This window comes from Balaenoptera ricei, chromosome 19 (assembly GCF_028023285.1).
Source record: "Balaenoptera ricei isolate mBalRic1 chromosome 19, mBalRic1.hap2, whole genome shotgun sequence".
NCBI lineage: Eukaryota > Metazoa > Chordata > Mammalia > Artiodactyla > Balaenopteridae > Balaenoptera > Balaenoptera ricei.
This window is the reverse complement of record NC_082657.1, coordinates 34,689,379-34,705,264: the sequence shown is the minus strand read 5'-3', so window position 1 is coordinate 34,705,264 and position 15,886 is coordinate 34,689,379. Positions and strand designations below refer to the sequence as shown.

At 44.7% G+C, this 15,886-nt stretch overlaps 1 protein-coding gene across 3 annotated transcripts in view; it reads right to left on the bottom strand.

Moving 5' to 3' along the window:
* Positions 1 to 15,886, bottom strand: part of LOC132353829 (liver carboxylesterase-like) — a 65,313-nt gene that overhangs the window by 27,462 nt on the left and 21,965 nt on the right. Inside the window, exons 1-2 of one of the 3 annotated variants that reach the window (XM_059905327.1) lie at positions 7,688 to 7,759; positions 4,106 to 4,310 (exon numbers count right to left, since the gene is read on the bottom strand). The exons of 1 other annotated variant lie outside the window; for it this stretch is intronic. In XM_059905327.1, the coding sequence (XP_059761310.1) occupies positions 4,106 to 4,310; positions 7,688 to 7,739 (257 nt within the window). In that variant the 5' untranslated portion in view covers positions 7,740 to 7,759. Of the gene's footprint in view, positions 1 to 4,105; positions 4,314 to 7,687; positions 7,760 to 15,886 lie in introns of those variants that run through there. One more of the 3 variants, XM_059905328.1, reaches the window with a different exon arrangement.

The window sequence follows — 15,886 nt, the reverse complement described above, 5'->3', positions numbered from 1 at the left end:
CTGCAGGCTATTTGGTGGGGCTAATGGTGGACTCTGAAGGGCTCACACCAAAGAGTACTCCCCAGAACTTCTGCTGCCAGTGTCCTTGTCCCTGCAGTGAGCCACAGCCGCCCCCCACCTCTGCAGGAGACCCTGCAACACTAGCAGGTAGGTCTGGTTCAGTCTCCGATGGGGTCACTGCTCCTTCCCCCTGGGTTCTCATACACACACTACTTTGTGTGTGCCCCCCAAGAGTGGAGTCTCTGTTTCCCCCAGTCCTGTCAAAGTCCTGAAATCAAATCCCACTAGCCTTCAAAGTCTGATTCTCTGGGAGTTCCTCCTCCCATTGCCAGGCCCCCAGGTTGGGAAGCCTGATGTGGGGCTCAGAACCTTCACTCCAGTGGGTGGACTTCTGTGGTATAGGTGTTCTCCAGTTTGTGAGTCACCTACCCAGCAGTTATGGGATTTGATTTTATTGTGATTGCACCCCTCTAACAGTCTCACTGTGGCTTCTCCTTTGTCTTTGGATGTGGGGTATCTTTTTGGTGAGTTCCAGTGTCTTCCTGTCAATGATTGTTCAGCAGTTAGTTGTGATTCTGGTGCTCTCTCACCAACTGTTGCTTTAAACACTGCTTATATATTAACTCATTTAATCTTCACATCAGCCCCATGATTTAGGTTCTATTATTATCCCCATTTTACAGTCGAGAAACTGAGGCACAGAGAGGTTAGAGAATCTGCCCAAGGTCACACAGCCAGAAAGAACCATACTATGTAGTGTTTATGTTTCCAAGGACATTATAAGCCACATTTCCAGATCTCAGTGTCCCCACAAAACAGCATGACTGCCTCCAGTATGTTGATGAGGTAACTGAAGCACTGAGGTGCTTGGATGACACAGCTGTCAAGTGGCAGAGTCAGAGCCCCAAAGATAAACTCTTGATTTCCATCCTGGGGGAACTTTCCCCAGATCACCAAGGCAAGGGGCATAATATTCATAAAAGAAGACAATCAAAAGTTTAAAAAGAGAAAATAAGTCAATGTCACTAGTATCAGATAAATGTAGAATAAAGAGAATAATCATATATATAATGACGATGATAATAAAAATTATCATTATTTTGCCTATTCAATAGCCCAAATCATTTTTAATAACCCAAAACATTGCTAAAAATTCAGTTAATGGAGGTTTTCATATATTAATTAAAGGGATGCAGTTGGAATATTTCTGAAGGGAAATTTTTAAAATACTCTTACTCGGAAATGTTATTTCTTAGAACTTATCCAAAAATATTTATGAACATGCATGAAGATCTAGCTACAGGATATTCATCATAGTGCTACTTATATTATCAAAATCATCAAGAACAATTAATAATCCCAAATAAGAGATGCGGTAAATAAATCATGATTCAATATGCAATGTAATGCAGCTATTAAATGTCAGGGTGTGATATTTAATGACATAGAATGATGTTCATGATATACTTTCATGAGCAAAACAGGCATCTAAAGTATCTGTCTTGGGGTTTCCCTGGTGGCGCAGTGGTTAAGAATCCATCTGCCAATGCAGGGGACATGGGTTCGAGCCCTGGTCCGGGAAGTTCCCACATGCCGCGGAGCACCTAAGCCTGTGAGCCACAACTACTGAGCCCATGCGCCACAACTACTGAAGCCCGTGTGCCTAGAGCCTGTGCTCCACAACAGCAAAAGCCACTGCCATGAGAAGCCTGAGCACCACAACGAAGAGTAGCCCCCGCTGGCCGCAACTAGAGAAAGCCCGTATGCAGCAACAAAGACCCAATGCAGCCAAAAATAAATAAATTAAAATAAATAAATTAAAAAAAATAAAGTATCTGTATCGTGTAATATGATATTGTGATATAAGAAGAAATATGTATTTGATCTTTGTCCAGTTTCTGCTGAAGAGCTCTTAAAACCCTTGAAATCTCCTGAGTGGTGTATACTGTTGGGTTAATGAGGTGACTTTTGGTTCTCATCTAAGGGCAGGAACTGGTTGCCAGAGGAACAACCATGTGATTAGAGGGTTGGAACTTTGCGCCACAGCCCCCTGACCTCTGGAAAGGGGAGATGGGCTGGAGAGGAATCAATCACCAGTGACCAATGCTTTCAATCATCCTGCCCATGTAATGAAGGCTCCATAAAACCCAAAAGGACAGGGTTCAGCGAGTGTCCTGGTTGGTGAACCAGAACTCTTCTAAGGGCCACCGTGCTGGGTCCCAAACTCCAGAAGGATGGATGGATGCTCCTTCGTTAGGGACCTCACCTTATGGATCTCTTCATCTGGCTACTGGCTTGTATCCTTTAATACCCTTCATAATAAACTGGTAGTCTAGTGAGAAAACTAATTTCCTGAGTTCTGTGAGCTGCAACGGCAAATTAATAGAACCTAAGGAGGGTATCACAGGAACCTCTAATTTATAGCCAGTTGGTCAGAAGCATAGGTGACAACTTGGACTTGGAACTGGCATCTGAAGCAGAGGGCGTTACTGTGGAGCTGAGCCCTTAATCTGTGGAATCTGATGCTATCTCTGGGAAGAGAGCATCAGAATGAGCTAAACTGTTGGACACACATATGGTGTGTGAGAACTGCTTTTTGGTGCGGGGGAAAAACCACACACATTAGAATTGGGTACAGAAAATTATGTGATTACATTTTAAGGGAGAAATTATGCAACAGATAAAAGACTGGAAAAATAGAATCTAAAATATGAACAGCAGTTCTTGCTAGGTGGTGGAGTTGTGTATGATTTTCATTTTCTTACCTTTACTTATCTATACTTTCTCACTTTTATGTAATAAGTATGTATTACTTATTACTTACAATCAGGAAATAAAATGTATACTTGCAATAAAAATAAATAAAACATATTAATTGCAATCAGGAAATAAAAAGAATGAATATTATTTTAAAAGAATGGAAGAAGTAAGGAAGGAAGGGAGTAAGGAGAGAAGAGAAGAAAATTCAGCAAGAGGCAGGACCCTGGAAATTATTAGAAATCTCTTCCTGAGATAAATAAGGTCTGAATCAATGCTTGTAGACATCTAAGGTGCCTTGGGGGACAGTTGTGAGTCTTCTTGCCCAACCTGACCAGCTAACTAGAACACATCAACCATTGTTCTGCTTGTGGCTAGGCAGCTAGACACATTTGGGAGTTGAGAACTTGCCCAGTCAACACCCCAAAGCACTACCCACCCACACATCTCCTGGCCCACCTCACTTCCCACTATGGTAAAGTTCAAGAAGGAAAATGAATAGAACTGTGAAAATTAATAAAGAGAACCCTCACTAAAATGGAATCTGGAGGTCAGGAGGGGGAGATCTCAGGAAGATATCACTCCACCTCAATACAGATACCCCTAGGAAGAGACATACTGTGCACCTCTGACCAGAAGTGACACTTTACTACAAGAAAGATTTCCTCCTTGCCTGGCAACAGCTCAGCCAATCAGAGACTGTCATTACTCAGCCAATTAAAAGCCACTACATAACAAACTCCCAGTTTCCTCCAATGGACTTTTTGTTTATAACAGTGCCTCCTAATTTCCCCTTCGGCTCTATAAAAGAGTTTCCTTTCCTTTTACCAGACTTGCATGTGGTTTGCCATAGTTGCATGTCCCCAACTGCAATTCTTTGCTGCTCCCAAATAAATTTCTGGTTTTGCTGGTAAAATATCTGGTTGTTTTATTGTTTTAGGTTAACAGAATCATTACTTTTGAAACCCCTCACCTGCTCAACTTTCTATTTTTTTCCACAGCACTTATCATATTCTAACATATTGTATAGTCTATTTATTAATTTGCATATTGTTTACTATCTATCTGCCCCTGCTAGAATGCAAGCTCCATGAAGGTGGGATCTTTGTTCTGTTCACTAATAGATTACAGGAAACTAGAAATGCTTGGCAAATTTGCTCAATAAATATTAGTTGAATAAAGGGCTCTAGAATGCTATGAGAGTTCTGGAATGTTTTTAACGATCTACAATATCTTGAGGATTCCAGGATGAAGTATGAACCACTCAGAGGATTGCCTTGGCTCCTTCCTGCATCCCTTTGAGGCTAACATCCCCACTGGAAGATGCCAAAGTCACACCCTGACTTACATGGGAGGGTAAGAGGTGGTATTCTTCACGAAGATCCATGGTTCTGCAGGCTGCGGTGGAGCAAACCTCAAGGATCCAAGAGGGGGCTTGGCAAAAGGGACTCCCAGGAAAACGGCCACAGGCTGTGCAAAACCTTCTAAGCTGACATATTTCCCCAGGACTCTGCCCTGTGCGGTGTCCACAACAGGCGGTGAGGGTGGTTGCCCTGCTGGACATTGAAAGGAAATGAGGACATGTCAGTGGTGAAGGTGTGAACTGGATTCTGGGTGAATTTTGTTACTTTTGCCACGTGATCTTGAATGTCCCCTCAACTCTCTAAGCCTCAGTTTCTTCTTATGTAAGAGAGAATGAAGCTAACTGTCCTTCCTAACTCACAGCTCTATCCGAAGGAGCGAATTGCAGTTGGAGGTATAACAGCATCAAATAAGACATAAATGCAAAAAGAAGAGCCACTGGGAATGAAGACGGCATTCGGTTTCCACACTTAGGAGCATGTGGAAACAATCACCGGATGCTGGTGCCGAGCTGCACGCTGGATGAGAGGATGAACAAGAGCCGGCTGCTCTCCTCAGAAATCTGACCTTATGTGGGGGATGAGCCACATATACCTGACCCTACTGCTGGGAGGAAAGTGGTCCGTGTCCTGAGAGAGGTACCAAGTAGGGTGCCATAGGAGACAGAAGAGGGAGCGAGGCCTTCTGACTGGTGGCTTCATGGAGGCAGTGACCTTGGAGCTGGGACTTGCAGTAGTGGAAGGAGTGACAAGGGGAGGTGGAAGAGGGTGTTTAAAGGTATAAACAGAGATGAGATTGTGCAGAGGTGAGGCTCTGCGACAGCAAAGTGCAAGACCTGCTTGAGGAAGAGCGATGGGCCCATTTGGGTCAGGAAGAGTAATGGGGGTGGAACATAATCCTGGATGAGACAGGTTCATGTCTGGGAGGGTCTCAAACGCCAGGCCAGTGATTCGAGCTTTATTTAGTGGGTAAATGAGCAGCAGTGAACCGTCCTGGAGTAACAGAGAGTGACACAATCAGCTTGAAGAGGCCCCTTCTGCTGGCTCTGAGCAGGGTCATCCAGAGGCAGAGAGACTGGGGCTCAGATTCCGTCTGTCCCCTTCTCATGGAGCAGACAGTTCTTTCTCACTGAGCTGAAATGCGTCTCCCCGAAGCTGCCACATCAGTCCTGGTCCTACCTGCTCTGGGACATCCTGCACCTTCATGTGACAGGCAGCCTTAGTGACCCATGTTCATACCCATCCCTCAAGTCTTCTCTTGTCTGTCCTCAACAGCTTCAGTTTGTTTAAGCATCCTAACAGGAAACGATTTCCAGCCTCTCATCCTCCCAGTTGTTCCCCTTTAGATATAGACAAAAGGTCAACCTCTCCCTCAAAGTATGTGGCCAGAACAGAAAAGAATAACCCAGATTTGGTCTTACAGACAAATCCGATGATAACCTTCAAGAGAGATGAAGTGGACAGACGTCCAACTGGCAAGGGTGAAAAAGTGGGTGATTGGCTGAGAGGTATAGGCAATCCTGGTAACAGCAGCAGTTACCACTTGTGTTATATGTAATGTTTGTATATTGAGCACTTATTATGTGCCACATGGGCATTCCAGTTCCTTTAAACTAATCTTCACAAAAGCCTTGCTAGGTAGACATCAATATGCCCATTTTTCAGATGAAGTAACTGAGGAAATGGAGGCAGCCAGTATGGACTTTCTTATTTTTTAAATTTTATTTATTTTTGTCTGTGTTGGGTCTTGGTTTCTGCACGCGGGCTTTCTCTAGTTGCGGCGAGTGGGGGCTACTCTTTGTTGCGGTGCGTGGGCTTCTCATTGCGGTGGCTTCTCTTGTTGCAGACCACAGGCTCAAGGCATGTGGCTTCAGTAGTTGCAGCGTGTGGGCTCAGTAGTTGTGGCACGCGGGCTCTAGAGCGCAGGCTCAGCAGTTGGGGCGCACGGGCTTAGCTGCTCCACAGCATGTGGGATCTTCCTGGACCAGGGCTCAAACCAGTGTCCCTGGCATTGGCAGGCATATTCTTAACCACTGTGCCACCAGGGAAGTTCCCAGTATGGACTTTCTAAAGGTGGAACTGGCGTGGCCCTGCCAGGGGGTAAACAGCAGTAAGGGAATAACCTGCCCCTAATTTGGTTCTTACTCTGCTCTTACCCTCAGTTCCAGGCCTCTCACAGTATCATAGCACCAGGAGGAAGATAAAACCCAGTGGAGACTGGGCTGTCAGTGAACTCAGGAGATAGAGATAGAATTCAGAGTATGATTTTCCGGTTGACCTTGGGCATGTACATTTCCCTGAGTCTCAGTTTCCCCATCTACAAAATGGCACAGATGCATTCTGAGGTCCCTTGCTGCACCCTTATATTAACCAGGTCTTTTATGTTCTGTATTCTGATGCCTTGACATCTGGGGCCTTGCTGATTCTGGAGGGACTGCCCCTCCCAGAGTTCGCCAATCCCTAATGATAGGAATGAACTTCCCCTTCAAGCGTGCCAGAGCCTGTACCCCAACTACCTTCTTTATCAGGCCCTCCACATCTGGCCACTATCATCCTGCCCTAATCACTCCAGGCCAAGTACCTGACAACTGTGTAGTCCCTAAGCCCCAGAACCTGTTGAAATTGGCTACTTTGCCAATCTCAAGCCTGCTTATCCTGCCTCACCTCTTCCTTCCCCCCAGCAACCAAGATAAAGTCCCTTACTCCCAGTTCCTCCTTCTTTCCGGTGCCTCATGACCTATCCAGGGCTTCACCTCCAGGCCCACCATGGTAGTTCCGTACTCCTTCCTCTGGGGAAATTGAGTCATAAACCATCTTTTCAATGACAGTTGGTTCCTGATCTGTGGGCCTTAGAATACCCCAAATTGTCTATTAATACACTGTCTTTTTTTTTTCTGGCTGCCCTGCGAGGCACGCGGGATCTTAGTTCCCCGACCAGGGATCAAACCTGCGCCCCCTGCAGTAGAAGTGCAGAGTCTTTAACCACTGGACCGCCAGGGAAGTTCCAATACACTGTCTTTTAAAACAACTTCTTTATCCCTTTTTTGCACTCTCTCCATTCCAGGCACTCTCTCAGAAACAACAGCGCATTTCAACCTCACGACAGCCTAATGATGTAGATACAGCTGTCACCCCCATTTTATAGAGGGGGAAACTGAGGCACAGAAAAAGGAAGTCCTTTGCCTAAGCTCACAGTGCTAGTAAGTGCTGAGCTGGCATGCAAACCCACACACTCTGCCTCCAGAGGCGGTATTAATATTCTGGTAAGCTAAGCTCCAGGATTTGGCCACGTCCGTATTAGTAATCAAGAGGAAAAGATATGGAGCTCTCCAAAGTCCTCAACTGGGATGCAGGAGGTTAGCTGGTGGTCCCCCTCCGGTGTGGCAGCGTGCAGCCGAGCCTAGGATGTTTATCGTCCACTGTGTCTCCTGCCGCGGGGGACCGGCTGGGCTAGACGGTCCAAGTCCACAGAGCGCGCGCTGCTGCAGAACCGGGCCTGTCACTCCTTCCCCTTGTCCCCCACAAGGATTTCCAAAGGTCCCCCGCTATTTGAATTTAGGAGGACTCACCCCAAGCCGTGAAAGTGGTGAGGGAGGACAAGACCAGAGCGAAGAGCCACATCGTGGAAGGACAGCAGCTCCTGTGCCCGCAGGTCTCGGCACTGCTCAGAGGGGCTGTTCCAGTCCCCGCCCCCAGCTCCCGCCCCCAGCTCTCTGCACAGGCTCCCGCCCCAGTTGCTCAGTAGCCTAATCTGGAAATAACAGAAAAGCTCTCCCACCCTTCCCTGTGGGCTGCTGTTTAGGGCTGTAAGCCATGCCCACCCAGAATTTACCTTCTTTTAAATCAAGAGCCCAGACTTTACTCTCCAATTACAGGTAGCCACCTACAGGTTCAACGATTTGTTTCATAAGTGTTTTTCCCTTCCTGGACTCTAGCCTTAGTGTGCTGTGAGCTACCCAAGGCAGACACCAGCACACAGAGGCCTTTGGACAAGGGGAGGCTGTGGTCTGGGGTCCTCAGAACAACTTGAAAACTTTCAGAGCAACTCCCAGACCCACAGCTGCCCAGCTGGGGAATTAACGGCAAATCTTTTCATTTCCCTGGGCTTCTATTTCATAGAGTTCCATGCTCTTATTTTGGAAGCATCTTAAATTTCATTCAGTCTCCCTTCTGATGCCTAAATTAACTTTACAATATTCCTGCTAAGTGACTCAGCCTCCTGTTGCACACCTGCAGGGTCAGGGAACTCATTCCCTCTCCAGGCAGGGATCTTTGGACAGAATGTTCTTACAATAAAGGGACTCCATCTCTCTACAGTCTTTGCCTCTAATTATTCATTCATCCATCCCTCCATTCTTCCTTCCGTTTATTCATTATTTCACTTATTCATTCATCCTCCAAACATTTACCAAATACTTGGCACTATGCTAAGTGCAATGGATACAAAGATAAATTCAAGACATGTTCCATCTCCTGGAGGAGCTCACCATGTAATAAATAAGACAGATGCAGGGCGAGGTGATAGGTAGATTGCAATGCAATCTGAAAGCACCAAAGTAAAGGGATACAAAGTGCTCTGAGTACACCTGTGAAAGTGCCACTTACCCACTAGGGACACAAGGAAAATGCTCAAAGCCTGTTTTATAGAATTATTAAATGTTGAACAACAGGACATTCTCTAAATACATTCTGGTACAGCTGCCTAAGGAAATACTATGCTTTCACACAAACTAGTGATGCACACCTCTATTTATTTATTTATTTATTTTTGGCTGCGTTGGGTCTTCGTTGCTGCGTGTGGGCTTTCTCTAGTTGTGGCGAGTGGGGGCTGCTCTTTGTTGCGGTGCACGAGCTTCTCACTGGGGTGGCTTCTTGTTGCAGAGCACGGGCTCTAGGCACGGGGGCTTCAGTAGTTGTGGCACGCAGGCTCAGTAGTTGTAGCGCATGTGCTTAGTTGCTCTGTGGCATGTGGGATCTTCTCTGACCAGGGCTCGAATCCGTGTCCCCTGCATTGGCAGGTGGATTCTTAACCACTGCGCCACCAGGGAAGTCATACACACCTCTATTTATTGACAAGGAAAGGCAGTCATGATCTATTGTGAAGGGGAAAAAAACAGATTATAATATAGTTATGGCTGCTTTAGGAAACAGTTTGGCAATTCCTCAAAAATCAAACACAGGGACTTCCCTGGTGGTCCAGCGATTAAGACTCCATGCTTCCGCTGCAGGGGGTGTGGGTTCGATCCCTGAGGATCCTACATGCCGCGTGATGAGGCCAAAAAAATTTAAAAATTAAAAAAAATCAAACACAAAGTTACCAGATTTCCCAGCAATTCCACTCCTAGGTATATACCCACAACAGCTGAAAACATAACTATACAAAAACTTGTACACAAATAGCTGCATTAGTCACAATGGACCGAAGTGGAAAGAACCCAAATATCCAGGAACTGATGAACGGACAAATAAAATAATATCTATCTATACAATGGAATATTATTCAGCCATAAAAAGAAATGAAGTACTGGTACATGCTAAACATGGATGAACCTTGAAAATACTATGCTAATGAAAGAAGCCAGACATGAAAGGACATATACTGTATGATTCCACTTGTATGAAATGTCCAGATTAAGCAAATCCATAGAGGCAGAAAGTAGTTTAGTGGCTGCTGCAGGCCTGGGGTGGGGGAATGATGTGCGGCTGCTAATAGTAGAGGCTTCTCTTTGAGGTGATGAAAATGTTCTGGGATTACATAGTGGTGACGCTTGCACAACTCTGTGAATATACTGAAAACCACTGAAGTGTACGCCTTAGAAAGGTGAATATTATGGTGTGTGGATAATCTTTTAATAAATAAATATTTTTAAAAATCTAGGGCTTCCCTGGTGGCGCAGTGGTTGGGAGTCCGCCTGCCAATGCAGGGGACACGGGTTCGAGCCCTGGTCTGGGAAGATCCCACATGCCGCAGAGCAACTGGGCCCGTGTGCCACAACTACTGAGCCTGCGCTCTAGAGCCCGTGAGCCACAACTACTGAGCCTGCACGCCACAACTACTGAAGCCTGCGAGCCTAGAGCCCATGCTCCGCAACAAGAGAAGCCACTGCAATGAGAAGCCTGCCCACCGCAACCAAGAGTAGCCCCCGCTCGCCGCAACTAGAGAAAGCCTGCGTGCAGCAACAAAGACCCAATGCAGCCAAAAATAAATAAGTCAATAAATAAATTTATAAATTTTTTTTTAAATAAATAAAAATAAAAAATCTAGTCATGTACAATATCCCATTATAATATAAAAAATATCTTTCTTTGGGGGGGAAAAATTTTGGAAGGTTATACCTCTAATTTGTGTTGCAACAGCCATTTCCTGGCTATAATATTGCGAGTGTTTTTATTAGTATTTTTCACTTTTATTCACTCAGACATTCATTTGACAAATATTTACCGAGCACTCACAGTGTGGGAATGACCGTGCTGAGGGTTTTGTATGTAGGATCTCACTTAGTTCTCAAAATAAACCTGTGAATTGATACTGTGATCTCCCCGTGCTCAGTGAGGACAAGGAAATGGCCCACAGTCACACAGCAAGTAAGAGGAAGAGCTGAGAATTGTACAAAAGCTGCACAGTGTTATAGACCTTACTCTGAACATGGTGTTAACCGGAGTCGTGAGATGTGAAATTTGTTCTTGTCCGTGGAGAGGGAGCAGATGTGAAGGGGTTGTCTCTAGGGCAGCAGACTGAAGAGGCAGCTGTTGCCTCCTCCACGCTTGCACTGTTTTCCAACTGTCATTTGTCAAAACTGACCTTGTCCAGGCCAGACCAATATTAACATTAGGAAGAATTGGGCAACCATAAAGCACATGACAATCTTAGAAAAGCTCATGGGTTCTTGGCCAACGTCATAGGTTGTGGGTGAAATGAAGCTTCTGGAGACCCAAGTTCTAAGAGTGATGCTCGTGTGTACCCATTCTAGCCACTGTGGCAGGCCGGTGAGGGCTGAGGGTTTGGGACAGCAGTAGAGTCAGGCCCCAGAGGCGACTGCTTCTACAAAGATTGACCTGGGCTGGGCTCCTCCCTTTTACCAGGAAAGAAACATGGGTCCTAAAGAACACCCTAATAAAGAACACCCCTATCTCTATCCACACTGGATAACCCAGGTTGTCTTCCTAAGCAGAAAACAAAGCTGTTTCTAATCACTTTGCACTCATACACTCACACTTATGTGCGTATACACACACACACACACACACACACACACACACACACACACAACCTGTTAAGGCAAAACCATCCTGCCTTTTGCCCTGGCCAGCTGGCCTTTGCAACTTGAGACACAGACCTGGCTCTTAGACTATGAAGACTGTAGGATGCTGTCTTAGCAAAATATAAAAGGTAAGGATGAATCATTCTCCCAGCCCCACTGTTCCATCGCATGCCCTCTTGTGACACCCACAGTTCCGCAAACACGCGCAGCTATGCCCAGACCTTGAAGTGTCTGCAGCCTGCATGCCCACTCCTGGCTCATGATGACTCTGCAGAAATGGGTGTGGCATCAAGCCAGACCTCAATTTGCTTAACCTGTGCCCGCTCCCTGGGTCGCACCAGCTGTAAGTGATACAGCTCTTGTTTCAGTGGCATTTGATAGAGATTACAGCTTTTAACTTGGGAAACTGTCATATGGAACTAGTCTGAAGAGGAAAATCCTATACTGGCCTTAATGCCTAAGTAGCTGGGCAGGTCTTGGGACAGAAGACACCTCTAAGCTCCAAATCAGACCCCTGCCATCTCCATCAATTCACTCAACAGATACATGGAGAGCACATACTAGAACAATCACTGGACAAGTCTGAGCCCATGTCCTGCTGGACCATTCAGCTGGACTCTGTCCATTAGTCATGGGATTAATCAGGCAGAGTCTTCATGGTGGAGAACGCTGCACTGGGGGACCAGAGGTCTGGAAACCCACAGGGTGACTTCAGACGTCATTTTTGGAGAGGGAGTGGTGAGAGGCAGGGGTGGCGATGGCTGAGGTGATCCCTCATGCACCATCCACCTTGGATCAACATTCTATGCACCCGGAATTCTATGAAATTTTTCAGTGCAGCCTAGACATATACAGTGTTTCTGGAATCTGTTATTCTCATGCTAACATCACATTTTTAGCCATATCAGCATACCGTCTGTACTATTATGAGCTGTTTTCTTTTATTTTTTAAAATTTACTTATTTTTGGCTGTGTTGGGTCTTTGTTGCTGCACGCAGGCTTTCTCTAGTTGTGGCAAGCGGAGGCTACTCTTCGTTGCGGTGCACGGGCTTCTCATTGCGGTGGCTTCTCTTGTTGTGGAGCATGGGCTCTAGGTGTGCGGGCTTCAGTAGTTGTGGCGCACGGGCTCAGTAGTTGTGGCTCATGAGCTCTAGAGTGCAGGTTCAATAGTTGTGGTGCATGGGCTTAGTTGCTCCGCAGCATGTGGGATCTTCCCGGACCAGGGCTTGAACCCATGTCCCCTGCACTGGCAGGCGGATTCTTAACCACTGCGCCACCAGGGAAGTTCCTATGAGCAGTTTTCTTAAATGAATTAATTCTTTTTGTTTTAATGCAATTGTTCAAAAAGAAAATTTTACCCATTTCCATAAATGGAAGATTATAAATTGTCATAAATTAAAGGTGTTAAAAAAGTAAAAATTCAACTGAGTAAAATTTAAAGATCCTATTGGCTCTATTCAATGATTCATGAATCGGGCAGTATCCCATATAGCAGAAAGAAAGATGTTCAGAGAGCTATACAAAATGAAAGACTCTTATAGGCAGAAGGAGGTGGGATAAGGAAGTTACTAAATTAAGAGTGTATTTTTTGTGGCATGGTCACCTTACATTAAGGGGTGGCAGGGGTCTATCAGGCCATTGACCTCACTGGTTCTGACCAGGCAATTCCGGATTGACATAAATCTCAGCAAGATCTTTTTTGACCCATCTCCTAGAGTAATGAAATAAAAACAAAAATAGGGCTTCCCTGGTGGTGCAGTGGTTGAGAATCTGCCTGCCAATGCAGGGGACACGGGTTCGAGCCCTGGTCTGGGAAGATCCCACATGCCACGGAGCGACTAGGCCCGTGAGCCACAACTACTGAGCCTGCGCGTCTGGAGCCTGCGCTCCACAACAAGAGAGGCCGCGATAGTGAGAAGCCCGCATATCGCGATGAAGAGTGGCCCCTGCTCGCCACAACTAGAGAAAGCCCTCGCACAGAAACGAAGACCCAACACAGCCAAAAATAAAAATAATAAATAAATAATAAATAAATTAAAAAACAAAAAACAAAAAACAAAAATAAACAAATGGGACCTAATTAAACTTGAAAGCTTTTGCACAGCAAAGGAAACCATAAACAAGACGAAAAGACAACCTTCAGAATGGGAGAAAATATTTGCAAACGAAGCAACTGACAAAGGATTAATCTCCAAAATATAACAACAGCTCATGAAGCTCAATACCAAAAAAATAAACGACCCAATCAAAAAAAGGGTGGAAGACCTAAATAGACATTTCTCCAAAGAAGACATACAGATGGCCAAGAGGCACATGAAAAGATGCTCAACATCATTAATTATTAGATAAATGCAAATCAAAACTACAATGAGGTACCACCTCACACCCGTCAGAATGGCCATCATCAAAACATCTACAAACAATAAATGCTGGAGAGGGTGTGGAGAAAAGGGAACCGTCTTACACTGTTGGTGGGAATGTAAATTAATACAGCCACTATGGAGAACAGTATGGAGGTTCCTTAAAAACTAAAATAGAATTACCATATGACCCAGCAATCCCACTCCTGGGCATATACTCGGAGAAAACCATAATTTGAAAAGATACATGCACCCCAATGTTCATTGCAGCACTATTTACAATAGCCAGTTCATGGAATGCCCATCAATAGACGAATGGATAAAGAAGATGTGGTACATATACACAATGGAATATTACTCAGCCATAAAAAGGAATGAAATTGTGCCATTTGCAGAGATGTGGATGGATCTAGAGACTGTCATACAGAGTGAAGTCAGTCAGAAAGAGAAAAACAAATATCATATATTAACGCATATATGTGCAATCTAGAAAAATAATACAGATGAACCTATTCGCAAAGCAGAAATAGAGACACAGACGTAGAGAACAAAGGACACCAAGGGCAAAAAGGGGGTGGGATAAATTCGGAGATTGGAATTGGCATATATACCCTACTATGTATAAAATAGATAACTAGTGAGAACTAGTTAACTAAACAATAGGTTATTGTTTAGCACAGGGGGAAGAAAAAGAAGGTACAATCCGTTTGTAGGACATATATTAAGTTAACCTTAAAAATGCATTCCAATATACAGTAGGTGCAGACAAATACTGTTTGGTTCCACTTATACAAGGTACCTTGAATAGTCAAATTCATGGAGTACAAAAGTACTTTTGTAGATGCCAGGGGCTGGGGGGTTGGGGGGATGGGGAGGGGGAATGGGTAGTTAGTGTTTAATGGGGACAGAGTTTCAGTTTAGGAAGGTGAAAAATGCAGTAGATGGATGACGGTGAGAGTTGCACAGCAATGTGAATGTACTTAGTGCCACTGAACTGTACAGTTAAATACGATTAAAACAGTATGTTTTATATTATGTGACTTCTACCACAATAAAAAAAAATTTAAAAACGGGGGGATGGCAGGGGTCTATCAGGCCAATGACCTCACTGGTGCTGACCAGGCAATTCCAGATTGACTGGTTTAACATTTCACTCCTGGGAGAAGTTGAACTATAATTAAGTTAGATATTAAACCTGTTTGGTGACGTGTGCTTAGTGCAAGTGATTCCATTTTGGTACCGTTGTCTCTTTTGACAATTTTCCGCTTTTGGTCAGAGTCTCAGCTTAACTGAGAGACGTGATAAAAGTTTAAGGCATCAGTGCCACGCCCAGCTACCACTCTGAAGTTTCTGATGATCCTCTGTGTGGTATTCACAGGTCATGATGTTCTTTGCTGAAACTCTGTTGTATTCAGAGGTCATGATTTTCGATTCACATTTGTTTAGTTGGTTATTCTCTTTGTTCCTTTTCTGATGTTCCAGTCTTTGGGAGATTAGCTACGAATATGTATTTAAAGATTTTGAGAGGCTACAACACACCAGGGAGATTACTATGATTATTAGAAGCAGGATAATTCCCAATGTCTAGAGTGTACTTTAAAGCTGTGGTCCCCAAGACCTAAATCAATCAAAATCAAATAAGTCAAGGAAAGACCCCTTTGAAAGAGTCACTTGCTTAAGGCATGTGGCTTGCTCAGTGATCTCATGCTCAACTGATGTTCAACTTCCCCAGAAGTGTTAATCCAGGTGCCTCAAGTGTCGTGGTCCACAGCAAAGACACCTACTTGTTCAGCTAAAAGATAATCAATGGCAGTTTTATTATCAAAAACAACCTGTCCAATATATACACTACCAAATGTAAAACAGTTAGCTAGTGGGAAGCAGCCGCATAGCACAGGGAGATCAGCTTGGTGCTTTGTGACCACCCAGAGGGGTGGATAGGGAGGGTGGGAGGGAGATGCAAGAGGGAGGGGATATGGGGATATATGTATACGTATAGCTGATTCACTTTGTTATACAGCAGAAACTAACACACCATTGTAAAACAATTATACTCCAATAAAGATGTTAAAAAAAACAAAACAAACAAACAAAAAACAACCTGTCCAGAGAGTCTAAGGATTTTTGTTGGGCATCCATTATGTTA